The sequence below is a fragment of the Molothrus aeneus genome, chromosome 9 (genome assembly GCF_037042795.1).
Source record: "Molothrus aeneus isolate 106 chromosome 9, BPBGC_Maene_1.0, whole genome shotgun sequence".
NCBI classification, from domain to species: domain Eukaryota; kingdom Metazoa; phylum Chordata; class Aves; order Passeriformes; family Icteridae; genus Molothrus; species Molothrus aeneus.
The window spans coordinates 9,158,919-9,185,401 of NC_089654.1; the positions used below are offsets into that span (position 1 = coordinate 9,158,919).

A 26,483-nucleotide genomic window follows, 5' to 3' on the forward strand; every position below is an offset into this window, starting at 1 on the left:
AGGCAAAGGATGAGCCGAGCAAAGCCAGACTGCACTGTGCCACCCCTGCACAGAGCACAAAACTCACTTCACATTGAAAAGTTCTTATAAGAAAAATAATATTGCCATACTTTACATCTTGGAAGGATAAAATCTGGTGTGAAAACACTGAGAATCTGACAGAGGAGCCATTTGCCCTTAGCTCCTGCCTCCTGCCTTGGCCCTCAAAGCATCTCTGCAGCTTCATGCTCTGGAGGCAGAGTAGCAGCTCCAACTCTGGAGATCAAGATGCTGGGCAGGGGGACAGGAGTACTTATCCCACTGCAGATATGTATCCATGCAGCTGCCCAGATATTCTTCTGTAACCAGTCACAGCTCTGTCACTTGTGAGAAGAAATTTTAGGATGTTGTTCAATGGTCCTGGGCACCAGAAGTGACTGTGATATGGTCCATGGACATTCCAGGGAGAAAAGCTTTTTCCTCCACATTTTCTTTGCTCCTGGGCTGGTACACTCTGTCCATCACCAACCCAAACCCTGGTGATATTATTGCACAGGAGATGTTGCCATTTTATTCTATACTCTTCCAACCCCCAGGCAGCTGGCAGGATTGCTGCTGGCTGGTAACACACACACACACACACACACACACACACACACACACACACACACACACACAAAGTTAATCTTTTGCTGTTATTTCTCAGAAGCTCCATTTGGCTGCTTTCAGGCTTATTGTGGTGATTTTCTTGCCCCTGTGACAGCTGTTTCTTACATGGGGAAGCAGAAAAAAAAAGGGGGGGGGCCTGTGGTTTATTTTCACCTCAAAATATAGAAAGACGATTTCCCCTTCTCAAAGATTTCCTCTTCCTCCTCTTTAAATGTGTCCCACTGCCTTTAAACCAAGCCAGCAACTCAGTGATCGCAGAGATCCCACCACTAAGGCAGATGAGCCGTGTTTGTAGGGAACACGAACCAGTTTAGGACCATTATCAAGGTGACCAAGGAGGCTGGCTCTTACCAGTTGGCACAGACAGCTTAGCAGGGAGGGGAGACGGTGCGGGAGCTCAGCCTCAAGCCCTCCGTGCTTTCTGCAAAGCAGTCATCCCTCCGATGCCCAAACTTTGCGGGGCGGAGGGAGCGGGGCTGCGGGGAGCATCGCTCCTGCGGGATGCTGGCGGTGGGGTGGATGATGTCCGCCCCGCTGCCGGCAGCGCCCGCCATGTGATTATTCCTGCCTGCCGCCGGCTCCGCTCCCAGACAAAGGCTGAGCTCAGCGCCCGCGGGCGGCTGGACCTGGGCTACCCACGCGAGCGCTCCCCACCTTCCCCTGCACCTCCCCGGGAACATCCAGCAGACGGATCAAAGCTCATCTTTTGTCACCGCAAGGATTAACTCTCCGGGGAGCGGCGGCGGAGGCTGAGCCCACGCTCCCAGCCTGCTTCCAGCACGCTCAGGAGTTTCGGAGCCGACCTCCCGGCAGCTAATCCCGCTCGCAGCCGGAGCCGGGGAGGCTGGGAAGAGCCGGCAGGTGAAGGGACAGCAGGGAAGGGGACGGGGAGGAGTGTCACACACACGCACACACCCCGCACACGGCAGCGGATCGGATCGGCGGCTGCGTGCGGGGAGCTCCGCAGGGACCCAGCCCGCAATGAAACCAGCTGGAGCATCAGGAGAGAGGATCTGCTCGCTTGGAAAAGTCTTTAAGGTAAAACCCGCTTCTGGAGTGGGCTGGGGAGCGGGTGCTGGGCTCTCTGCCGGCGTGCTCGTTGTCTCTGACTTGGTTCTGTTTTTAAAGGAATCGATCGGGAGATGCCGGTAGAAGTTGCTGAAAGCCAGGCTGGAATGGCCCCGTCGCACAGCGGAGCAGCTGAACTTTGTGGGGTCTGAACATTTGTCTCCTCTGCGAACGGGAGAGCCAGGACCGCACCGCACACCTCGAGCCTGACCGAGCCTGGGGCAGAGCCAAGGGGGGATTCTGTCTCGCCAAGGACCATCGCCTCTGAAAAAAAAAAAAAAAAAAAAAGCTGGAGAAGGGCGATTTATCTTTCTTTTCCAGATGACTGAAAATATCTACAGGACCCTGTCTCTCTGGTTTTCATCGGTGAGTAGCATAAGGGACAGGCGGCTGAGGAACAAAAATGATATCGGTCAAAATCATTCCAGCATCTACTTTTTCCTAAGGAACTTCATGCCCATAGGGGTTTTCTGCGGACATTTCGAGGAGTGAGACGAGGTACCACAGATGCATCCCTACCGGATCATGTAAGAATTGGCAAATGAGAAACGTACCCCATCCAGACCTCCTCTGCCCGCTTTGCAGTACATGGTTTGGTGTAAGCACAGCAATTCTCACCTCTTTCTCTCCCTTTTAAGTCTCTTGAGCTTGGAGACCTCTTTCCTCATTGCAATTATGATTATTTGCAACATCAGTGCCATCAAAGATTGGAGCACTTTCCTTTCCCAAATCCTCCCCAGCGTTAACAAGACTCTGAACTTGGTACAGCAAGTGGAAGCCACCACCAGCTCGGTGGTAAGTGTCCTCCAGGACCCCGAGCAGGACAACTACCTGTCCAATAGCCAGTCCATGAACTCCAGCAACTTCACAGCTGGCCTGGACCACTTGTTCCAGTACTCATACTCGGACAATGACCAGCTCTACAAGGAGTACAAACCCCCTCCTCGAGATGCCATTCCTCTGCCCAAGGCTGTCCTCTACCTCCTCATGGCAGCCCTGGTGGTGGTGGCAGTGGCGTATGCCATCGTCGGGCATCTCATCAAGGACCTCATCTACGACTTTGTAGGTGAGTGTGGGCTTCATGCATTGTGTGCTTGCGGCCAAAAAGAGCCTGGTGCCAAGGCTGGACGTGCTGCCTTGCGTGTCTCCTTTGATTTGGGTGGGTTTTAGACCAAGCTTTGACCTTTTCACATTTGCAAGAGCGTTGGTTTATTTAATGGGCTGGGTTCTCCAAACTGAGTTCTGTGTTGGCCATCTTCCCAGAGAAAATCCTTGGGTTTAGCCCCCTTCCTCAAGGAGCAAATCTTGTGCTTGTGTGCATGTGCATAGATGTGTGTGCGTGAGTCTGGGTTACCAAATTACTGTAAAATCCCTTGGCCAGTTTCAACTGAGCTTGGATTAGAGGTCTCCAACACGAAAAGTTTCATGGCAACAGCTACCTGAGCACAGGTTAACAACCCACTAGTGCACAGTGAAAGAAAACCTGCCATATGAGCTTAACCCCTTGTTAGACACCAGTGAGTCTACAAACTCCTAGGAAACACAGCTCAGCAGTCTGGTTGCCTTAGAACAGCCATCACAGCCCCTGCAACAAATCCACACAATGACAGCCCAAAGAGGGTACATTTTTTTTGAGATTTGGCTTCCTCCTCTTTTCATCCTGTTGCTGATGAACGCTGTCCCTCTCCATCAGGGCCAAGAGCACAAACACTTCTGGCTGCTGTGGTCAGGCACAGGTGCTTGGCTGCTTATGACAAGCCTTCAATGATACTCTTGCTCTTTGCCCCATAATTTGTAAGACTGGTCGTGCTGGGGAGTGCAAATGTGCCCAATTCCCATCTGAACCCCTGGTGCTTTTGGCCCCTGCACCCTGACAGCCATCATGTCCTTCTGGGGGTCAGGGCTCTGCTTCAGTGTGCTGGTTACAGTTTTCCAGTTTGGATAGGGATCCAGAAGGGATCCCCAGAGGGATTTGAGCTCCTGGCTCCTGCAGATGTGCACAATCCCCAAAAGCTCTGGGAAAAATGCCCTGCACAGGGAAACGAGGCTGAAATCCCTTTGCACAGCCTTGCTCTGAGCTTGACCCCCAATCAGGGTTGAAGCCCTGCAGGCTCTGTCTCTGCAGGGGGAGGGAGATCACACTCATCTGGAACAAAATCCACGTGTTCATTCGTGATTCTCCTTTATCTCCCTGCTCCTGGGACACAGGAGACACAGAGCAGCCAAAACTCCAGCCAGTGTCTGGGGGTGGGCAGCACCCCTGCCTTGCTGAGGGGAGGGCAAGCCAAGGCCTTTGGGCAGAGGGTTATGACCAGGCAAGGGCCAGCAGGTCCAGGGCACAGGGATTTAGAGGGGGGTTATTTGGGACAGGAAGGTCAAACCTCCTGCAGGGAGCAGTACTTGGGGTCTCACATGAGGCTGAGCCTAGAAAACAGCAGGGACCTGCTGCTGCTGAGTTTTTCTTCACTCCAGATGGAAGGAAATGGATATATTGTCTTAAAGTGTTAAATTTAACACTTAATCAGGAGCTTGCTGGGGCTGTAACATCACCTGGCTCTGCTGCTCATCTGATTTAGTGCTGCCTTCCCCACAAAGGTAGGCAGTGGGGACAGCACCTAAAAATATACCCACTCCTGCCTCAAGAAGCTCAAAGGACCAGGTCAGGCCAGGTTAGAAACTCCCCCGAGGGAGGGCCAGTCCAGTCCCAGTGTCCCTGCAGAGCAGACACCCCTCCCCATTGCTGTGGCCCCTGATGCAGGAGAGCAGAGATTTGGGTGCTCAAACCACCCCTTGGGTGGGTTCTGCAAAGCAGGGCAGAATCCACAGAAATGCCACATCCCTGCAGGCACAGAGGGGGGCTGCAGCTGCAGTCAGGGGCACCTGGGCCTCAGGTGTGCTGCTTCCAACTCGGCACCAGGGCTCCCTGCTGACCTTTAACTTGAGCCTCTGTGTGGGACGAGGTCAGCAGGGTGCCCCTTCTCTTGCAAAGCCCTTTGCAAAGGGACTGCCACAGCCTTTCACAGCACCACGGCCATCCCAGGGGCTGGACAAGCACAGGGACAGCGCTGGGGTCTGCCTGCTCCCTGCCACCTTGGAAGAAGCCTTTTTCCAGTTTAACACCCCTTGCTGAGGGCAAAGCATCCTCCCTGCCCTGGGGTGAGGTAGTATCTCTCCAAGTTAGGGTCAGAAATCTATATGTGAGCTTCTTCCTCCTCCAGGCAGAGAGGAGAAGGCACTTCCCAAACTCCAGCAGCAACCCTCAGTGCTGAAGGCTGCCTCCAGCTCATCCTAGTTAGCACTCCAGGCCCATCTTCCCACAGTTTTTACACTTAAAATGAGCCAGTCCTCAGAGGAGAGCGGATGAGACCGTGTTTGTTAACACTGCCAAGGAACAGCCTTTAAAGAGAAGGGGTTTAATTTGAATGAGTTTGCATAAAATTACTCTAGGGACTGGACAGAGAGACCAAGGGACAGTAAATAAGAATCTGCTCTATTAGCTGCCTTAACACAATGCCTGGATTGATATACTCAGCAGCAGCTCCAGCCTCTGCTATCAGCATTTCTGCACTAATCATGTTCAGAAATACACAGGGAGAGATGGAAATAAGATGCCAAAGGGCTGGAGCCTGTTTCAGGGAGATTAAAGTGGGAATAGTTAATCGCTGCTTTAAACAGTCACTCGGAGGCAGCAGGGATGATTGTGACTCCTCAATATCAGCTTGTGGGACACGGCTTGGGGAGTCAAAGCATCAGCCAGGCCTCTGCTCCCACAGGAGCAATGAGAAGCAGGTGCTGGGCTCAGTTTCGGATGGTGAAGGGATTCTTGGGATGCTGCCAAGGTTTTCTCCCTGCAAAATCTGAACGGGTATTTGAGACACCGACACCTCTCTTGCAGATGCTTCTTAAAAAATCAATTAGAGCTTGCCCAGGCATCCCCAGGGGGACATGAGCACTGCTGTGATGCCCAGCAGGCTGGGGAGGAGTGGAAAATGGGAACTGCATAGGAGAAGGAGGAAAGATGCATTGTTGGAGAGCAGGAAGGCAGAGCACCTGGATATGGATAAGAGGGCTCTGAAAGAGCCCCTCTTCAGCTCTTCCTGGAGAGCCCCAAACACCTTCACTTCTCTCCAGTCCCTCCTGCTGGCTCTGAGCTGACCAAGTCTCACGTTTGGCTTTCCCAAAACTCATCAGATGTCTCTGCTTGGGGTTGGATGTGAGCTCCCCGAGGAGGGTGGGAGGAAGGCTCCTGCGTGAGCACGGCTCAGACCCCACCAGCAGTCAAGGCAAATTGGGTCGAAGCGTTTGGAAAGCTGCTTAACTCTGAAGCGCTGGAGAGCTGCCAGAGCCGGCGCTGCGGCGAGGAGCGGGCTTGGCAAATGACAAGGCTGTCACCACCGTACGAGGCGCCTAATTACTGCAATCCCGGGAATCTGCCCGCCCTCCCTCCTCCGGCCCCAGCAGCTCGCTGAATATCGCTCCTATTTAAAATTAAAAAAAAAAAAAAAAAAAAAAGGAGGAAAAAGGGGGGAGGGGGAAAAATAAAAAGTTTGACTGGAAACAAAGCTGTTGCCATGGAGACTGCACGCGTGTGGTCGCCGGGAAAGGGGAAAGCATCATCTCCATCATCTCCGGCACGGGAGCCGCACGGGAAGGAAGGGTCCGCTGGGCTGCGTGGGAGCAACGCCTGGCAGGAGACCTTGGCTGCTGTCACCCGGTTCAGCCAAGGGCTCCTGCGGGCTGCTGATCTCCAGAGGAGACCCTGGAGGGAACTTTTCCCTCGGGAATGGGCCCAAGGCAGATGCCCAGCCGGTTCATTGGCGCTGGCAGGACTGTGCTGGTCGATGGCTTTGGGATGCTCAAAGCCCTGTGCCATCCTTGGAGCAGGGTCTTTCTTTTCTTTGCCCTTTTGACCCACCAGCCATATTTTTGTTTTTCAGCCTTATCTCCAGCCACCACATTTCAGGCTTCTTTAGGAAACGGTCTCCTTGAACAAAGAAACTGTGCATGAATGTGGCATTGCTGAAAATAGCTGCTGGGTGATCCTGCAGGGACACGGGATCCACTTTTAATTGCTCCACACAGAACCTCAGGGCTCTGAGGATAATTCAGCCCTTGGCAGGGATTGCAGACAGCATCTTAGGTCCATCAGAGAGGACTTATACCTCTTATTTTCCAGCTCTGTTTTGAGGATAATTCCTTTGCCTCCCAAAGTTGTGGGAAGAAACTACGTCAGGTTCCCTTCTGCTTTTCTATCTTGGTTCTAACCCAGCTCTCACAGTGATCCCCTGCCTGTTTCCCTTCTGGTGCATGGGGGTGCATCAGGAGTTCCTGAGGTGTTGTTTGAGGAAGCAGTGACTGCTGTAGGATCATTCACCACTCCCCCTCACAGGCTGGGGCTGAACAACGAGCCACAGTGGTCTGGCCCTGCAAAAAGGACCCACTTCAGGACAGCTGCATTTGAGGCTAAACCTTTAGAGCTCAGAGCTGGAAGAGAGGAATGGCTTCCAGCACACGCTGCCAGGCATTGACCAAGGCCTCAGGGATGCACCATCCCACGGCAGCCTCCCCATTCCTGCCAGCATGTGGTCCAGGGATGGGCTCTGTCAGGTCCTGGGGGCGAGGGCTGTGTTTGTCTGCTGCCCTGCAAGCACTGCTCTCCCTTGAGCTGAGACCAAGCAGGGCTCCTCACTCCCTGGTCACCTTCACTCTGCCTCTGGAAGACATGGATAGCAAATATCCACCCCCAGGACCATGCCTGCCTCCCACCTACCACACCTGAGTCACCACCTCTCAGAGACCCATTCTCTGGAGCTGCAATGCTGCCTGATGGGTGGGACTGGGATCAAATGCAGGCTTGGTCCAGGGTTGCTCTGGTGCATGCACAGAAGCTGTTTTTAAGAGAATATCATAATTAATTGAGTGCCTTTTCCACATCACCCCTTTTCCCACCAGATGCTTCATGCTGGTGACAGCTCTGCAGAGGAGCAGTGTCCTTACCTGTCCATCAGCAAAGCAGAGTGCTCATGCTGTTTGGGGTGCAGGACAAGTTTGACTCAGCCAGCACAGCAAAGCTGTGAAATTTCTGCAAAACAGGGCAGGAAGAACAAACCCTAACATCAAATTCATTTAGAAAGAAGTGAATCTTAGGGGAAAAAGGAGGGTTTCTAACAAATTACTGTTGCCAGGGGCAGACACAGATTTTCCATCAGAACAAACCTGGGAGTTATCTGTTGATTTTGCTAATGGATAAGTAGAATCTGTCCAGCAAGTGAGACAGCTACAACATCCAGCTGTGACTGCTGCATCATGTCAGATGACACGAGTGATGCCCTTGAACTCGTGTCCATCGGGAATGCTCCGGCCAGAGCTGGCCCTGCCTTGCTGCAGAGCAATGTGATTGCTGGGGCAGGACTTGTTTCAAAGAAAGAGGTGCTTCTGCTCCTGCTGATGGGAAAAGAGTTTTTTTAGCAGCTGCTTTCACACCCAGCTCCATTTAAAGCAAAAACTAGAGCACGAGTTTGATTGTTCATCGAACATGTCGCCCCTTCCTTTCCTGTTTCCATCTCTACAGGGACTGTGAATGTCTCACTCACCAGGCTGCATTTAAATTTCAGCCCTTTCTCCCACCCCCTTCTGCTCTTCTGCCTGGGATGTCTCTTTTCCAGCAGCTGAAATGCCTCATAGACATCCTACCCTGCCACCAGTGAATGCAGGGGACCGTGCCACCCCCTTGGGCACTGGGCACACAGTAACCCTGTGCCCCTCTGCACCCAGACAACAGGAGGCTGCTCTCTGCTGCCTGCCCTGTCAGGGGTTTCTGGGCAAGGACCAGCCCTCATGCTGCTGGTACAAGAAGGGCACGCTGTGGCATCCCCAGTGTTTTTGTGTCCCCAAAAATACAGCATATCCCAGGGGTCCTGCTTCCAGGGGCACTGTCATAGACTCAGACAGAGACAGGCAGGTGCAGGGGCATTTTGTGCCACATCACTCTGCTACTTGGGGATAATAATAATAATAATAATAATAATAATAATAATAATAATAATAATAATAATAATAACAGAGTTGCTATTCCACAGCTCCTGATTTGCCCAGTCTGCTCTATCTCCTCTCTCCAGCTGCTTTGGATCAATCGCTCCGTATCGATCTCGCCCCACCTCAGCACTTCCCACCTCTCCACTGGCCCTGCAGACCCCAGCAGGCACACTGAGCCTTGGCAGCACCTGACCAGCTGGAAGAGGTGCCTCTGGGTTAGATGCTGCTCCTCAGCCTGGCTGAGAAAGTCACTTTGTTCTTCTCTTTTATCCAAGACATTCACACACACACCCGTGGGCATGCCCTGGATTTTGCAGCATGTGTTATGAGCTCCTTCCAGTGGCTGGGTAGGGACAGGCAATGCTTTTTCTTATCTCCAAAGTGTGACTGTCCTGGGTGTGAATGTCCCAGGAGCACACTGTGGGATCCCTCCTCACCCCAGCTCTGCCTGTAGCTGTCCCAGATCCATTAGGTGTCATTAGGTTCAGCCTAATTTTGCTCACCTTCTGGCTGGAGATTGTGTGAACCCATATGTGGACTTAGATCCAAAAGAGGATTTTGTTTTCCTCTGTGTGCCTATTTTTTGTGGCTCATGCATCTCCCTGCCAGCTGTAAGGGATGGAGAGAGAAATACCTGACACAGTGCTGAGGGCTGCTGGTTCCTTTGGCTGGTCACCACCACCCCTGGGCTCCCAGCCCTTGGCCACCCCCATTACCCAATTACACCCCTGTGCAGGGTTCATTATCCAAGGTTTCCAGCTTGTGTTGGCACGTGACATGAGGTTGTCCCTCCCATCCCCTGCAAAGTTCCTTCTGCATCAGAGCGAGGTTTAATCCCATTGACGCCAAAGATGTGCAGGTCTCCTCTCTCTTCCCCCTCATCCCTCCCCAGACACACCATGGGTGACCCCAGGAGACCTTGGTTCCTCACCCTCAAACTGAGAGGAGCCAGAGGGAGCTGCTGGGGAGGATGGAGCCTGGCTGGGAGGGAGCTGGCAATGCCTGGCAGGGGACACGAGGGTGCTGACATTTTTCTGGTTGTTTCTCCAGGGTCCTGCTGGCAGGAGATCCTCTGCCAGCTCCACGGGGCCTCACTCACCTCTTCCACACATGGCAACACGCTGAAGTTACAGGCCATAAATGGCCACAAATAACATGTAATTGTGTAATTACTTCACTCCTTACTTACACAGTCAAATCATAAAGGCATCGCAGTAAATACCCTCTAATGACAGCCTAATTACATCTTCCTGCAGATTACTGGGTAATTAGATCCAGCAGGCTCCAGAAATAATTCCCAGGGAAGCGGTGGTTCGGATTAGCACTCACAATCCAGCCTGCTCTCACCCAGGAGCTGGACTGTGGCAGCCCCACACAGCCACATCCCCTTTGGGGACACTTCTGCACTGTGTCACTTCTCCTGTGCAAATGGCTTTTGCTGGTGCCCTTGGTGCTCTCCCAGCACACCCATCCCCTACATTTCTCTGCCTTTACCACAGTGCCTCATCCAGCTCTTGCTTCTTCTTGTGCCCACAAATGTCACCAGGGGTTCATCATCTGGCCACCAGATGCCACTTACCCCTGCTTACAGGCATGCAACGCTCTTTCCTTCTCGTTGCACACAGCAACCCTTATCCAGTGGCTCCTGGGATATTTGAGGACCCATCACCCCTTTTTCTAGAGATTATTCCCCTTCCTCCCTGCTGCTCCCACTGGAGTTTTACGGCTGACGTCAAGGAAGGCAAGCTGAGAACTGTAATAGTATTTGTAGGAGGCAATCTTGTTACTGCCTTCAGCTTCTCCTCATGGCAAGCAGCTCTCTGTGTGGGGGCTGCAGCAGCCTGCAAGGTCCTGGGGCCAAGAGGCTCTGGCTGGGATGGACCAGACCACAGAGAAGGTGGTGGAGTGTTTGGCCTTTAGTCTAAACCCAGTAAATCCAAGCAAAATCAAAGCTCTAAAGGAAAAAAGCCCCAAATGAGCCTGCTGGGCTTGGCTGATTTTCTTTGGGGAAGGGTTGGGATGTGTAGCCCAGCCTCAGGTGGGTGATGCAAGTGAAAGCTAAATGTCCTGGTTGGGACCAGACTCAGGGCTCCCCAAAAACCTTTGGACCACTTCTTTGCTGAGTTTCCCAACCCCTCCTGCCAGCCCAGCAGTGGCTGAAGGAGCTGTGGTGGCTCTCCTGCCTTTCCTGTTGGACAACCAGCAAACCCTGCTGGCACAGTGATGAAGGTGAAGAAAATAGGAGAACCAAGGAAAAACTGTCACTCTCTGGACATGTTGCCAGTGCCCAGTGTGGTGGGAGCTCTGCCCTCCTTGGAGAGAGCCCCCTCCTCCAGCCAGACCATGCTGGCAGTGGGGCACGACCCCCTCCACTCCCTGTCCCTGCCAGGGTGGTCACCTACCCTGGCTCCAGAGCACAAGCATCATCCTGAAAATCATGTTCTGCTCTCTTGGGTATGCTGTGGCCAAATGGCTTCAGGTTGGGAAAAAAATTCAAATGTTGCATTGCCAAAATAACAAAACTTTTGGCTTTTCTTAAAAGAAAAAAAAAAAGAGAGAGAGAGAGAAGCTTTGGGTCTTTCAAAAAAAGCACAAAATTTGACTTACAGTGCACACACTGAGCACAGGGAGGCTCACAGGTCATTCCTGTCTCTCTGCTCACACCTGAAGAAATGTCTGGCCACCACTGGTGAGCTGAGAAATGAGATCTTCCATTCACTTCACACCTGGCATCCCACCCTGGCACCTGGCATTTGCCATTATTCGGTCCTAGTTTTGCTGAAAAACTTTTTCCCACAGCCCATGAGAAAGACATCATCTCACTGGGATGGCATTTCTGTGTCCCTGCCCCATCAGGAAACCTGTGTCCTCTACCACAACTGGAATGTCCCGTGGGGAGAGACAATACCCCACAGCACAAAGGGGATAAATTGTATTCTGTGAGACCCAGTGGCAAATAAGGAGAGTTCCCCAGGAACAACAAAACCAGGCTGGTCCTTGTCTGCCTCCTGGTAGCCACCTCTGCTTTAATTTGGTAGCAGAGCTAAAGCAGAGGGGTGCTGGTGCTCCACTGCCCATAGCCACGATTTCCTGGGGCTACTTTCCCCTCACCTGTGTTTCCCCAGCTTTGGTTTCCTCATTGCAGGTGCCTTCCCATCTCAGTGGGCTGTGGCCTCTCACTGCCCAAACAGCCAAGTTTTTTAAAAGACAGCAGTTTGGGAAGCAGCACTGCCTGCTTTCACTCAGCTGCAGTCCCTTGTGCTGCAGGGGATGTTTCAGTCACGCTGGCATCCAGCAGTCACTCTGTATTTTGGAGGGGCACCAGTCACCCCCAGGGTGGTGGCAGTGGCTGAATCAGCTCAGAGCCAGGTCCTGGTGCAAGAAGCACAGCCCCAGAACTGCCATGGAGGGTTTGAGGCCCTGGCATGTCTGTAATACACTCTCAAGGCAGAAAAGCCATGTCCCTGCCACGTCTCCAGCCCCATTTGGATGACAACATAGTTATTTAATCACTTACTCTGTCTGACAGCAAAATCCCACTTTAGGAAATAGATTGCTAGAGACCCCAGATGCACACTTCACTTTGGAGGCACTTCACTCTCATTTTTGGGATTAACAGAGTGATTTCATCTGCCTAAGCTGGGAGGGCTTCCAGAAACCAGCAGCCTGAAACCAGCCCGGAGCTGGGAAGAGCAGAGATCCCAGCACCAGGGGAGTGGAGGGAGCTGAAGGGGCAGGGATGGGCAAGGGACATTCCTGGAGGGGGAAGCACCCAGAGCTAGAGGTAGGATGCAGCAGGAGGCAGCAATTTTCAAACAATTTCAGAGCTTTGAGCTCTGGGGCAAAGAGCTGGAGGTAACCAGGGGCTTGTCTTGTGCTTTTCCCTCCTCCAGACTGGATCTTTGGCCCCAACCCGGATGACAACAGCAACAAGAGCGACATCAACTGCATCAGCAACAGCGTCAACGAGATGAGCGAGATGCCCGAGGCGCCGCAGCGGCAGCACCGGGAGCGGCAGCCCCAGGACGTGGTCATTGCCATCAGCGAGACCTGTCACCTGCCACAGCAAACGTGACCGGCGCCACGCCCGGGCCGGGCGGGATGGAGCAGCGGGATCGGGATGGAGCAGCGGGATGCAGAGGAGGGATGGAGCAGAAGGATGGAGCAGTGAAACAGAGCAGCAGCCGCCCCGCAGGGCCGGGCGGGGAGAGGAAGGGATGGGCAGAGCCGGCGCCCTGGAGCAAAGCCCTCCTCCCCCTGGTTTTACCGGGCTCTAAGGACCTTGTGGAGGCGGGTGGCATCACCCCTTCTCCCAGGCTTGTCAGCCCTGTCCTGACGTCTGCCCTTGGGTTTGTGACCCCCTCTTTGTTCCCTATGAATAGCAAAAAAGAAAAAGCAAATGCAAAATACACCCACCAGACAAAGCTTGCAAGAGAAATGAGCTGCAGAGAGAGGCTGGGCAGTCCTTTGGCATGTGGCTGTCCGGTGGTGTGGGAATGGGGTGGGGAGAAGGGCAAAGGAGAGATGTGGTGTCTGCACTTCTGGGGACAGGCCCAGGGCACAGCAGGGATCTGGGAGCTGCAGAAAGGCACAGAAAGGCCAGCAGGGGCCAAATCCCCCAGCACATTGGTGATCTGCCTGGGCCATCACTCCTGCCTTTAGTTCTGCAGCTCCAGCTCACAGCCCTTCTCGGCAGGTGTGTCCTGCAGCTCTGGGACAGCAGGGTGACAGCCCAAACTGCCCAGGGAGCCTAATTCCTCTGGGCCTGTAGCCAAGCCAGGGCCATCACATTCCCTCCACCACATCTCTGCTTGAGCCCAGCACCCCCTGACAGGGAGCAGCCCTGTTGGGATCAGGTACAATCCCTTTTTCTGAGGAAAAGTTGCTGGAGAGGAGGACAGGGACCCATCTGCATGAAATCCAAACTCTTTGTGGGGGGAAAATAGCCCTTGTATATCTGCATCCTTCAGACCCATCCCAGTGTGAGCACCTCCTACATCACCCCCAGAATTCCTGCCACCCACGGGGTGCTGGCTCTGTGCTGGGGTCAGGCCCATGTGCATTGATGGAGCAGGGACACCTCCCTCTTCTCCCTGGACACCTTCCTCTTCCCAGCCAGAGCACCACCAACCAAAACTGCCCTTCTCTGTGCCCAAAAACACCCTCTCCCATTTGTAACTCCAGGCAGATCCCTGCTCCTCACTGTTTAAAGGGCTCAGGGGAAGCCAGCAACAGCAAATGTGTGGGGCAAGCTCTCAAACCATGTGGGGAAAGGAGCATCCTGATGGCTTCATTGCTGTTTTAAGATCAGCTCTTTAAAACCTCAATATGGGTTTTAAACCAGGATGCATAATTTCTCTGTATAGCAGAGTGGAGGCACTGGGACAAAGCTCATTCCTTGTGCCTCTTCTTTATGAAGATCCAAAAGGTTATGCTGATGTGCCACAGAGCCAGTCCTGAGATGAGGCCGTGGTCCAGACTTGTGCCTCTGCATTCAGGGAGACAAGTCCTGCCTTTTCCCAGCCCGCAGTACCCAGCACACCACGAACAGAGGGGCCAGAACAGCATTTTCCCCTTCTGAAAATGCTTAAGGAAAATGGATGTGGTTTCAAACTCCTGCTCCAAGGGCGTTAATGAGAGCCATTCCCAGCAGCCCCACCCTGGGCTGAGGCTTTGTCGTCTTTTCAGCAAGCAAAGGCAAGGACAGTACCTCAGACCTCCCCCCGTGATTAACCATTTCCGACCTGACAGTGTTCTGTGTTCTGACACCGTCATTTTTCTCCGGTTGTTTTTTTTTTTGTTTGTTTGTTTGTTTGTTTTTTTAATCCTGGGTTTGTAGCGAGGCTGCTCTGGCACCTGCCAGGCTTCCCCTGTGCTGCTGGGGCTGCGAGGGGAGCTGGGCAGGGATGGAGAGCTGGACAGCACGGGGGGCATGATGCTGGGGCATGATCCCCCCAGTGACTGTCACCCCCTGGGCACAACCCCCTGCAGCACCAGAGCTGGCTGTGGGCTGGGGAAGCCGGGAAGCTCCAGATTCCCGGGGATCAGCGGGTTGTGCAGGGTTTGCTGCTCCCCTGCTCTCTCCGCATCAGCAGGCTGGACACCGGGGTCCCGCAGGTGAGGGACAGTGACACGCCGTGTGTCACAGTGGCCCTGCTCACCATGGGGACACGCCACCCCCTGGGCACAAACGGTCCCCCCGCGGCTGCACCGCAGCCCCATCACCCATCAGCTGCTGGGGATGAGGTGGAGGCTTCCCTGGGCACGGAGGCAGCCCCTGCACTCCAGCCGGGCTCTCGCTGCCTTCCGGAGACCTTCGGGGTCCCACAGGACGCGGTTTGACCCCAGGAGACGCTCCCGCACCAGGCAGCGGCTCGCACGCAGGGCTGGCGGGGCTGTCCCCGGAGCAGCAGCCCAAGGAAGGAGCCCAGGCGAAGGAAGGAGCCCAGGCGAAGGAAGGGCCCAGGCGAAGGAAGGGCCCAGGCGAAGGAAGGGCCCAGGCGAAGGAAGGAGCCCAGGCGAAGGAAGGGCCCAGGCGAAGGAAGGAGCCCAGCTCCCTCCTGTGGCCGCCGGAGCCGGGCAGGGCTGGCAGGGAGCGCCCCGAGCCCTCCGCTCAGCCTCTCTGAAATCCCCATTTGCGGGGTGCCAGGGGGGTCCTGCTGCTGTGCCCACCTCCAGGACTGACCAAGCACTGGGTGATGCTGCAGCAGCGCCCACAGCGAGGGGAAACACCAACCTGGGCAATGCCAGGAGCCAGGGCTGGCACCAGAGCTCTGCAGGGGCTGCTTGTGGAACTCACCCCGCTGGAACCTGCCATGAACGGGGGGGACACCACAGAGGGCAGCTGTTCCCCACACCACCTCCCTTCTCATCCCCCCTTCCCTGCACCACTGCCATCATCTGGCACCTGCCTTCCCCCTGCTTTGTCCCCAGACATGTCACCAGAGCCCACACTAGTGCTGAGCTCTGAGAATGACTGTCGGAGAGTCCCAAGACCCCGGAGCCTTTTTGCCTCCAGACACTGGAGGCAGAGCATGGCTGTGGGCTGCAGCAACCCCTGTCCTTCCAAGACCTCAGTGTTTCTCTGTCCAGCCATGCACCCATGCAGCTGGCTGCATTTTGTAGGACATCACCAGTACCCTCAGAGGACCTTGGAAGCAGGGTGGCAGGACAGGACCAGGCAGATGAGTGAGGCTGTGAGGATGGGGGAGTGCTCCACGTTTTTGTTTGGGGTGTGCAAGTGGTACAGCATCCCCGTGTGCTCCTCTTGCCCACCAGGACCCCCTCTGCAGGCTCAGCTGTCCTCCTCAGCCCTCTCCTTGTCCCCCACAACCTCTGAGCAGGGGACAAGTTTCCAGTGATCCAACAGCAGGGACCCAGGAAGAGCATGAAGGGCCTGCTTTGCCCAGGGGAGGATTTTTGGGGATGCTGAGGAGGAGGGGGTCTCATGAGTGTGCCAGGCTATTCTGACTGCACCTCTTAGTGCAGGAGGTTGCTCTTTAATTCCCTCCTTCCTCCCCTAAGCGCCTTAGGGAGCAGAGAGGAGAGATGCTGCTGCTTTTTATAGCAGCCATAATCCCTGCTGCTCACACTGCCTGCACCTCCTGCCCCGAGACGCAGGGCTGAGCCTCCAAAACGGGGCTGCTGCCCAAAAACTGCCTCAAAACCCTTTGGCTCCCAGCACTGCCCCTCTCCCAGTGCACAGACCCCAGCTGGGGGTGGTTCTGGACTCAAGACCCCTTTTCAGGAGGGATGGGACAGCCACAGGTGCTGCACTCTGACAAGGAGGGACAGGCAGACACACATACAGAGACACATGGATGAGCACCAGAACAACTGCCTGGCCTCCCTGCTCTCCTCCAAGGCTTGTGGAACAGGAACCAACCCCACAGCACAGCCACAAGAAAGTCCTCAGGCACAAGAGGAGACTGGGGGCTTCTTTCCTTTCTATTTCCCCAACTTTACAAAAGGGAAGCTGAGGCAGGGAGGGAGCAGGGTTAACCCTAACCCTGATGAGGGTAGGCAGCTGATGAGCTTTCAAGGTAGATGAAGCCCCAGGGTGTGAGCTTCAGCATTTTGTCAGGATCATTTTGGCGTTGGGCTGCCTGGTTTCCTTCACCCAGCCTGTGCCTGTGAAGCCACGGATGACATTTGAGCCATGCAGGCTTCATCCCTGGGCATGAAGGGACTGAGGAAAAGGGATGTGAAACCTTCTGGGGGCAGTGGAAGGTTTGGTGTGGGGCAGGAGCAGGCTCTGGGAGAGGCATATTTCCCCTCCTGTGGCTGTCCTGGTGGTCAGTGCTGTCCTTCCAGCCAGCCCCAGTCCCTGTGAGCACCCCAGGACCACAGCCACCAAGGGAGGGCACGGGCACTGCAGCTGCTTTGTTCTCATTGCCATTTCTCTCTCCAGCAGCTCTGCTTTTACTTCTCCCCAGCCAAAAGTCCCCTTGACTTTGCACCCTGCCAGCAGGAACCCAACACAGCTCTTGACCTCTTACTGTTTCTGTTCTACTGCCCATGCTTTTTCAGATGAAATTTTCTCTGCCCACCCATCCCAGCTCAGAGGGTCTCAGGAGAGGGCAGCCTGGCAAATCCTGTCTGAAACCACTTTGCCTGCTGGAGGTCTGGCCCCTGTCTCCCACAGCTTCTTTGCAACACATTTGCTGCAATTTTCCCTTTAAACACCCCACAGAGGAAAAAAAAAAAAAAAAAACAAATGGCGGGGGGGGTGGTTCTTCTAGGTCAGGCTGAGCTAAGACGGGGAAAGAAGATTAATTTCTCAGCAGAGCAATTCAGATTTTTTTGCTGCTCCCTGCTGGGGACTGAGGCAGAGCTAGTGCCAGGAGCACACTCATCTCCTGGGCACACACGTGTTTTGGTTGTCACCCCTGGGGTGCCACTGAGCAAGATGTCCCCAGATCCAAGTCCTGTGTGGGAAGCGTAGGGGGATCCCTGCCCAGCAATGGGTGATGGAAGTGGGAAGAAGGTGGCATACCAGGGATGCTGATGGGCCAGGGGGGCAGCCAGCACCCAGTGAGGAGGAAGGGGACAGCTGTGCCCCCAGCTGGGCTGGAACAGGCAGGGAATGAAGTCCTGAGCCTGCCCTTGTCACCCACCCGTGCCCACACACCCACGAGGCCCTGAGCAGTCACACTTGTTTTTCACTCCCCAGGAGTGCTGGGAGCTCTAAAGCCAGTGGATTATTCTCCAAAGCAAAGGCCTGGCCTGCTGCCAGCCCCTGGCAGGGAACAAACAGCCTGGGGAGGCATTTCCCAAAGGCTCAGCTCCTTCCAGGTTCACACTCTGACTTTGCGCCCCGTTCAGCAGCCTCACAGTCACTGAGCTGCAGACACCAAGAATCTCAGGAGGAGCTTCCCAAAGCTGGAGAGGAGGCAGGAGGTTGCCAGGAGACCCCATCTGGTGTCTGAGCCTCCCTGGGCAGAGCATCCCCTGTCCAGTGTGGCTTCTCCAGGGTTTGTAGAGGTTCAGCAGAAGACAGACACAGGAAGGGAGATGTCTCTTGTTCTCCTCTTTGCACAAAAGCTGTAGGAGGTTCTTTGGAGACCTGTGAACCTGGGGCAGTGGGAAGGAAAAGCTGGAAGCCAGCTGGAAACTCAGTTCACAATAATCCCACACTGGGCTGATTTAACCCAGCACTGGGGGCTCCTGGGCACTGTGGGGTGCTGGCTGGAGAGCTGGCTGATGGGGCCAGCCTGGCTACCATGCCCCAAAGGAGTGGACTGAACTCAATTGTCCTAAACTGGAGGCAGCTTTGGCATCACGGAGCTCTTCCTGGGCATCTGGGGATCACCACTGTGCTGGGATCAGCACCAACACTTCAGCCTTGCCCAGGAGACCATCAGAACACCCCCACTGCCAGAACAGGGCAGGCTGAGAGCAGGGGTTGGGGGCAACACATAGCCTTTCCTGTCCCATTGGTTGGCCTCTCCTGCCCCACACTGTCTGCAGTGGGTCAGGCAGCAGAAAACCAGAGCTCTGCTCACAGCACTGCTCCCCAGAAAGGGTTACAGATAACCAGGTCAATCTCCAAGGAAGAGGAGGGTGGGGGCACTGTGATCCAGCCCCACAGGCTGTGCTTGCACCCACTCCCAGGGTCACCCCACAGTGATGCTCCCCATGCCAGCCAGCCCATGGAGTGGTGTGGGGCCACAGGGCCACCAGACCAAAGGACACAGAGTTCAGCCACCTCCCTTCCGACCATGGGGACCTTTTCCCCTGAGAAAAGGATATTTTCATGCTTCCTCCCCACAGGAACTAACAGAAATTGCTTAAATGGCTGCTTGGCTCTGGGGACAGGCCCTTTCGGAGCTGAGCTGCACACAGGCAAGGGAAAGCCCAGGGGACATTTTAATAACAAGCAAGGAGAGCTATTGAAGTGTTTTACTGCCTCGTTAAGGCACTCTAATCTCTGTGTATATCTGGAAAAAAAAAATTGGCTGGCTGGTGTTTTCATTGTAACAGAGGTGGGTGTTTTCTGGCACGGCTGGGATCCCGCCTGTTTTATCTGCTTGTTTTCTTACCTGATACCAGCAGTGAACAGCCCAAGAGCAGCTCAAGGGCAGCAGCAGCAGGGTCAGGGCCAGGCAGGCCAGGAGGAAGGCTGTGGATCTGTGTTGTGGGCTGTTTCCTACCCACAGGTGCTCTGCACCCCATTGGTGCACCCACCTTTCAGCCAGATGCAGGTCCCCGGGTGTTTCCCCAGGGGAGGTTTGGGAAGTTGGCTCTGCACATGCCTGGGATCCCTCATCCAGGCAGCCCAGAGACAGCAGGGAGACAACCACGAGGTCCCATCCACCCCTCCAGCTCCAAGGGCTGGGATCTGGGGGACACAGATTTTGTGAGTATGGGCACCTCGGGCTGATGTGAGCCAGGCTGAAGAGTCCATGGCCAGGGAAGTCCCAGCAAAAGTTCTTCTGCAGCAATACGGGGTTATCCAACTGCTGAGGTCTAGGTTTGTAAGAGAAGTAGGCTGGGCATTTTATGTCTAAGGTATTCTTCATTATTCAATTTTTTCCTCAGCCCAGCAGAAACTGGGGAAATCCTGCTGAGTCCTGCTGGCTCCAGCATCCAGTTCCCCCCTTGCAAACACTCTCGGTGTCGAGGCCGTGAGCTGGAAGGGATGCTGAGGCTGGGATGGCAGGGCTGGGTAAGCTGATTGCATTTGCTTTGGAAAAGCTGATGTTTGCATGAGCACTGGCTCTAGTGGTTTTAAAGGGATCCACCCAGGAGCAAATCCCAGCAGCTGATATCAGAGCTGTGCTGCTCCCAGCCCGGCTGGGCTGGAGAAGTCTCTGCTCTACACCCAGATCCACGCTGCACCTCCTGGGTGGAGGAAGCCATGGGAGCCAAAGCTGCCACTGAAGAACACAGGAAGCAAAGACTCCAGCACAGCTAACAGAGCTGGCAAACACCTAAAATGATCTTCCTTGGAAATATGGGACAGGAAGGGTGAAGGTGCTGTTTGACACATAGTCCAGCTGAGATCAATAGAGTCACCCCTGCTCCTAGCAGATGGGCCCCGGTACCCAGCTGCTTCAGGAAAAGTGACTTTTATGACTGATGTGAGAAGGGACAAATGCCCAGACACTTGGACTGTGCCTGTTTCAGGTCTGGGGCTAAACCTGCCCTTCTGCAGGACTGCCAGAGGCTCCAGGGCATTCCACCCCACAGCCTCTCCCCTTTCCCTAGAAACACCAGTGAGCTCAGCAAAGCACTGACAGCATGGCCTGGGAGAAACACAAACATTTATTAAGCCAGCTATGTTTTGGGTTTTTTTTTTTTTTGAGAATTATTTTAACAGTGCCAAAGGACTTACCCTGTCCCCCCCAGGGACCCTCAGCTGATTCATTGCATGCAGGGTTAGCAGCAAAGCAGGGGACAGCCAGCCTTGGGGACACGGTGGCTCAGTGTCAGCAGGGAGCCACGAGCTGCTCACAGGCAGTGGCAAGGCAAGCACAACTGCTCCAGGGCAGGCAGATGGATGCTTGTTGCATAAGGGAACCCACTCCCATTTTGCTGGGATCCGCCTAAGTCCTCAGCAGGTACCATCTCTGAGAATTTTGGGTATTGTCCTGCTCTCCACATCCATCCAGGGGGGTTCTGAGGACCTGCAGGGGAAGGGAGGGTGCTTGGGGCTCTCAGAACAGAGGATAATTTCCACTGAAGGTGCTGCTACAGAGACATCAAGCCTAACCTGTTGTGCACCCAGCCACCTTCCTAAGCACAGCCAGCTCACATCTGTCATCTGGAAATCACAGCCAGTCACCTCCCTCTCTCTTAGCTTTCCACTGACACCCTGAGACCATGTCCTCACTCCTGCCATCAGACAGATCCAAGCTGTGACCCACGCAGGCAAGGGAACAACAGCACGAGGGTGAGAGCAAAGCCATCACAGCACTGGGCAGGGGACAGATGTACCCAAGGGTTCTGAAGTCAGGACACTCCAGGCTTATCCATAAATGTGGAAAAGCTTGGCTCCTTGGATCAGGATGCTCAGGTCCTTTCCTGCATCACCTGGTGAAGGCAGAAGGTCCTGCCCAAGCTCTCACACAGCTCCAGCTGCAAGCCATGCTCTACAAGCCAGCGAGGGGCATGCTGGGGACAGCAAAAGGCACAGGCAGAAGCCAAGGCTAAGAAGACAAGAGATGTCTCCAGGGCAGAGTCACTGAAAATCCACCCCAACAGAGCACCCAAATGTTTCTGGTTGCTGGCAGAAGGCAGAGACCTGGCACCATTCATCCCACAGATGGAGAACCCCTGCCTTCCCCACCATCACACCGTGTCAGGGGAGAGCAGGAGCCCCTCTGAGCCCTGCAGGCTCTGCCAGGCTGCCCGTGTGCTGCCACATCCAGGGATCCTGCAGGACTGCTCCCAAGGTGGAGGACAGTGCAGGAACAGATTGGGAGAATTGGATTTCCATTTCCCACCCAGTGCTTTGTCGTTCTCATGTCACCACATTGGGAAGTCTGCACCATCATCCTTCCTCTGCAGAGCATAGACAGAGGCTCCCCAGCCCCACCTCAGACTGGCTTCACAGAGGCATCTAAACCAGGCAGGGCTGCACCTGCAAGGAAGGGTTTTTTAGCATCCACCACGTGCTGGGGCCAAATCCCAGTTCTGCCCTGCCCTGGATGGACACTGGCCTTGAAGACAATGATGGAAATGAGCAGATCCAACAGGGATGCCCTGCTGATGGTCCTGCCCCACACTGAGCATGCTGGTGCCACCAAGCTGTGGCTGCATGGCAGTGCCTCCTGTCCTCTCAGGGTAGTCATTTTGGGGGAAGGGTCCCCAGTTTTTGCGCAAACGAAGCTGAAGATTAGAGGGAGAGATCCCAGGAACACCACTGTCCCAGATTTCCCCACCACCACCACCAAGGACAACAGAGGGGTGTCCAGCCACCTGCAAGCAACACCCTAGAGCAAAGGATTAAATCTACCAGGACCCGCTTCACCCATCCTCTCCCAGAAATGTGCTGCAGGGCAGGCACCCAGTCCCTTATGGCTGCATCACCAAATGCTGTTTGGGCTGTCAGAGGAACAGTGCAACCCACCAAGCCAGCCTGGCCCCCCTTTCCAGCCACCCCAACTCTCCCAAGCACAGAGAAGTGAAGCAGAGTGGGCAGCTGGGAGAGCTGGACTGGGAAGGCAAAGCCACGGGCTATAAGAATGTCACATCATCCTGTGACTGGAGCCAGCGCCAGTGGGCATCGTACTCCAGGTGCAGTTTGCTGTTGAGTTTGCAGTTCTCAAGGTCAGCCTCAGCTTTCCAAGCCTTCCCATCTGGATTTCCCTTCCCCAGCCTCTCCCTGGCCCCTGGTGGTGACTTGGTGTCTCTGTCTGCTTCCAGAGAGGGGGACTGCTGGCCCAAACACCCATTGGCCACCTGGGGCTCTTTAGCCAACCGGTGATCCTGGGGCAACCCAGGTGGGGAGAGGTCCACGTGGGGCCACTCGTGCTCCTCTGTGTCCTTCTCTTGCTTTGCAGGACCCCTCTCGAGGTCGATCCTGACCCAATCCTGCTCTGCCCTGGCCAGGGCTCTGCCTGACGTGGACGCGGCAGCGGTTTCAGCGGCGTTGTGGGAGTACTCATCCATGTCATCGGCCAGGGTGTCCAGGTAGCTGCCGACGGAGATGCTGTCCAGCCTGTCGTTGGGGTCCTGCAGGCTGTCCCAGCTGCCCCGCCGGGAGGCCTCCTGGCTCTCCACCAGGCTGTACTGGCTGCTGGCCAGGCTGCTGCAGCGGCTGGTCAGCGTGCTCCGCTCCTCCAGCAGCCACTTGACCGCCTCGATGCCCTCGTTCACCACCACCAGCTGCTGCAGGATCTTCACGTCCACAGCTCGCAGGTAAGCCTGGGGGGAGACAGACAGCACAGGGGCGTTGAGGTGACCCAGGGGCCTCGTGTCCCAGCCCAGCTGAGGTGTCACTGTGGTGGCCTCAGGTCTCCTGAGCTGCTTGAGGAAGAGCATGGGATAGGAGAAGATCCCGCAGGGAGCCATCCCAGGGGGCCCTGTCCAAGACCCGGGGACACGGCCATCAGTGACCAACAACTTATGGCTCCCACCAGCCACCAACCCCCTCAGGGAAATAAACCAGGGCACTTGTGTTGCTATCTTCTATGGGAACAAGGAGTAAGCAAGGAACTGGAGGTATTGGATGCAGATCTGATCCCAGAGCATCCTCCACAACCTGGGAGGCTGCTGGCAGGGCAAGAGGATCAGGCATTGCTCAGTGCAACGGTCTGGCTGGACCATCAGCACTTCCCCAGGCTGGTCCCTTCATGCCTTTACTTCTCACCTTCCAGGGTCTGAACCAAGCCTGGTGACAATGTCACATGGCAGGATCTGGAGACCCAAATCACTCCAAAACAGGAGGACAGGCATTGCTGATCACACCACTCGCCTCACCGACTCCTCCTGCCCCTCTGAGCCTGGGGAAGCTCTTTGCAAACCTCAGCTGCTGCAGAAACATCTGTTTTCCTAATGGAAAGCCCCATGTGCCAAGACATTCCTGTCTGTATGATACTGGCCGCCAAAAGCCACTGGATTTCCCCTGCACAGGACACAAATATTTTGCCAGGAAAGGAAATAAGGCCACGATGGGGGGAAAGGGGGAAAACCCACTGCAGGGCACATACAGGCAGCCTGCAGGCTGCAGATGCCCACGGACTCCTTCACAAACACATCCTGTGCCCAGCATCAGCAAGCTGGGACAGAAATCCATGTGCTCCCCAGGGATCATTTTTCAGCATCCGGTACCCTGGGAGTCACTCGCCTGCCCACGGGTGACCCCACAGCCTCCTGAGACCCCTGTCTCCGGTCCCACAGCCAGAGCAGCCACAGAAGCATCTGAGGAAGGAGCCTGGGAAAACTCCAGCCAGGATTTCAGCACGTGACACCTCTCACTCCAGCCGACAGAAAAAAAAGAGTCAAAGATTTGTAAAGACTCAACACCAGCCCTCCCACCCCCTCCTCATGCTCCTCAAGCTGGATTTAAATAAAAAATAGCAGGGATGTGCCCGGATTGGGGCAGGAGCCAGCTTCCAAGTACAGAAATTTCCTTTCTAGGCAAGTTATTTAAAAAACTGCCTACAATGGACTTTTCTGCACGCACTGCTAAAGCATCTGGCCTTGGCAGGGAGACGGCGGAGGAGGAGGAGAGCTGGAAACCCCTGGTGGGGGGTTCCCCATTTTTCTCTGCCTCGTGCAGAACTGCAGCTGTCAGAGATGCCCGGGGAGCCAACCCAAAAGCAGAGGGTGGGATAACACTCCCTGCTTTCCATACTGCTTGCTGGAAAGAGTTAGCCATCACTTTGCTGCTAGCTCACACCAGCCTGACCTCCCCACTGCACTCCAAGAACACCCCTCTCCAGCAAGACATGGTTACTGTGGGAGGAGACCCAGCACAGGCTGCTCTCTGTACTCCTCCAGATGCACTGAAGTTCACTGCACGACCTCGCAGCAAGGACGGCTGTACAGGGGACTGTCACACTCCTCCTCACGTTCTCCACGGGCAGATACAGCCTTGCTCCCCTCCCCATCACGCAGGAAACCTCAGGCGCCTTCTCCTTTCAAGATATCTAGCCCTAGGGATAAATCTTCCTCCTCAGATCAGGAGGCGAGAGTGGGAATTTGCTAAATTCTCCTCCCACCGCCCACTCCCAGGCCAGCTTATCCTCAGAGCATTGAGGGTTTGCTGGTTTCCTGCTGCTCGGGGCGGGGGGGGGGGGGAAATTCTGGTCCCTGTTCACGGGGATGGGGCGATGAGGAGAGCCCTGTGCTGGGTTTTGGCACCTGCGTTCCAATCCCAAGCTGCTGATCTGTGTGTGAGGTGTCCCCAGTTCCTCACTGGCCAGCAAGAAGAGCCAGGGCAGGGCAAGGAAATGCCTTTCTGAGCCAAGGTGAATAAAGCCCGGCCCAAGGCAGGCCTTGCTGGCCATAGGCTGAGGCTGCTTGCACCTGGGCAGGGCAAACACCGCACTGCCCCAGAGACCTTTCTCCTCCGGTCAGGGTGCAGCCTCCGCTGCGGAGGGACGATGAAAGCAGAGGGAGGATGAAAGCTCTCGCACCCATGGGGATATTGAATCAGCCAAAGCGGAGGGCTCGGGCTGGGTGGTGCTCCAGCCCCCCGGGGGCACGCAGGGATGCGGGCGTATTTAGCCTGTTTCCCTATGGAAACAATGCTCATTCCCACCCGCTCGGCATGTTCGTGCGTGGGAGAGTCCCTTCCCCCAGCTGCACTTGAACCCATTGCCCAACCTCGCCACGTTTCCCGGAGGCGCAGGCATCGCCGGTCTTTGCTCCCTCCACGAAAGAGGGAGGCGAGAACGCTGCCACCGGCACTGCCCCGGTCCCCGGGAAGGGCTGCCACCGCAGCACGGCCCTTTACGAGCCACCCGAGACGCCCCGAACCCCGGGAAAGCTCCCAGCGATGCCTGTGCCTTGTCACCCTGGGGGTCACACCCGGGAGACACGAGATTCAGCACCATGTCCTTGGCGAAGGTCCCTGCCCTAAATTCTGATCCCGGACACCGCGATCCCCGACGGAGCCGGCGCTGGGGCTGCGAGGGGGGCAGGACGGAGGTGGCCGAGGGGGACTCCGGGGGGTGGATGCTGCGTGGGCCGGGGGCAGAGAGCGGCCGGAAAAGGGCTGTGAGCTGGGGGCTGTTAACGGGGACACGGAGGAGCAAGGGGGGTTCCCCGGAATGCAGGCAGAGCGCGGGCACTATTGGGGACTGTCACCGGGGGTGGCAACGGGCTGCCCGAGGCGGCTGCGGTGACCGCGGGTCGGGCCGGTCAGTTACCAGCAGCGCTCCCGGTACCGCGGCACTCACCAGCTCGAGGCGGAGCGTCCGCAGGCGTTCGGCGAGCGGCGGGTGGGCACCGCGGGCCGGTGCGGGTGTCGCGGGCGGAGCGGGCGGCGCGGCCGGCGCGGGGGCGGTGTCGGCCCGCAGCCCCCGCAGCAGCACGGCGGGCGGGCGCCGTCCCACCTTGCCCGCCAGGTCCCGCAGGTCGGCGGGCAGCGCCTCCCCGCCACCCTCCATGCGGGTGGGGCAGCGGCAGCCGCGCTGTCACCGTCGCCCGCGCCCGGCCCCGCCCCCGCCGCGGCCCCGCCCCTGGCCCCGCCCCCGCCACCACCTGCCCGCGCACCAGCGAGGGCCGCCGGGGCGCGCGGAGCGGCGCGGGGCCGGGCTGGGGGCGGGGCCAGCTCCGGC

The 26,483-nt window shown here is 55.9% G+C and overlaps 2 protein-coding genes across 2 annotated transcripts; one reads left to right on the forward strand and one right to left on the reverse strand.

The window, feature by feature from the left end:
• Positions 1 to 1,017: 1,017 nt before the first annotated feature.
• LOC136559989 (uncharacterized) lies at positions 1,018 to 13,192 on the forward strand. The gene is made up of 3 exons (XM_066555569.1): positions 1,018 to 1,686; positions 1,777 to 2,782; positions 12,645 to 13,192. Exons 2-3 carry the CDS (start codon positions 2,305 to 2,307, stop codon positions 12,824 to 12,826), a joined length of 660 nt encoding a protein of 219 aa, XP_066411666.1. The 5' UTR covers positions 1,018 to 1,686; positions 1,777 to 2,304; the 3' UTR covers positions 12,827 to 13,192.
• Positions 13,193 to 20,498: 7,306 nt separating this feature from the next.
• On the reverse strand, positions 20,499 to 26,312 carry LURAP1 (leucine rich adaptor protein 1). Its single transcript, XM_066556063.1, has 2 exons — positions 26,103 to 26,312; positions 20,499 to 23,121 (listed from the first exon to the last, which is right to left on the reverse strand). Exons 1-2 carry the CDS (start codon positions 26,310 to 26,312, stop codon positions 22,432 to 22,434), a joined length of 900 nt encoding a protein of 299 aa, XP_066412160.1. The 3' UTR covers positions 20,499 to 22,431.
• Between the last annotated feature and the right edge of the window lie 171 nt (positions 26,313 to 26,483).

Coding starts and splice junctions, on each gene's coding strand:
- LOC136559989 (XM_066555569.1), top strand. CDS start 2,305: ATGGTTTGGTGTAAGCACAGCAATTCTCACCTCTTTCTCTCCCTTTTA. Junction 2,783..12,644: donor CCTCATCTACGACTTTGTAG/GTGAGTGTGGGC, acceptor TCCCTCCTCCAG/ACTGGATCTTTGGCCCCAAC.
- LURAP1 (XM_066556063.1), bottom strand. CDS start 26,312: ATGGAGGGTGGCGGGGAGGCGCTGCCCGCCGACCTGCGGGACCTGGCG. Junction 23,122..26,102: donor GGACGCTCCGCCTCGAGCTG/GTGAGTGCCGCG, acceptor GTCTCCCCCCAG/GCTTACCTGCGAGCTGTGGA.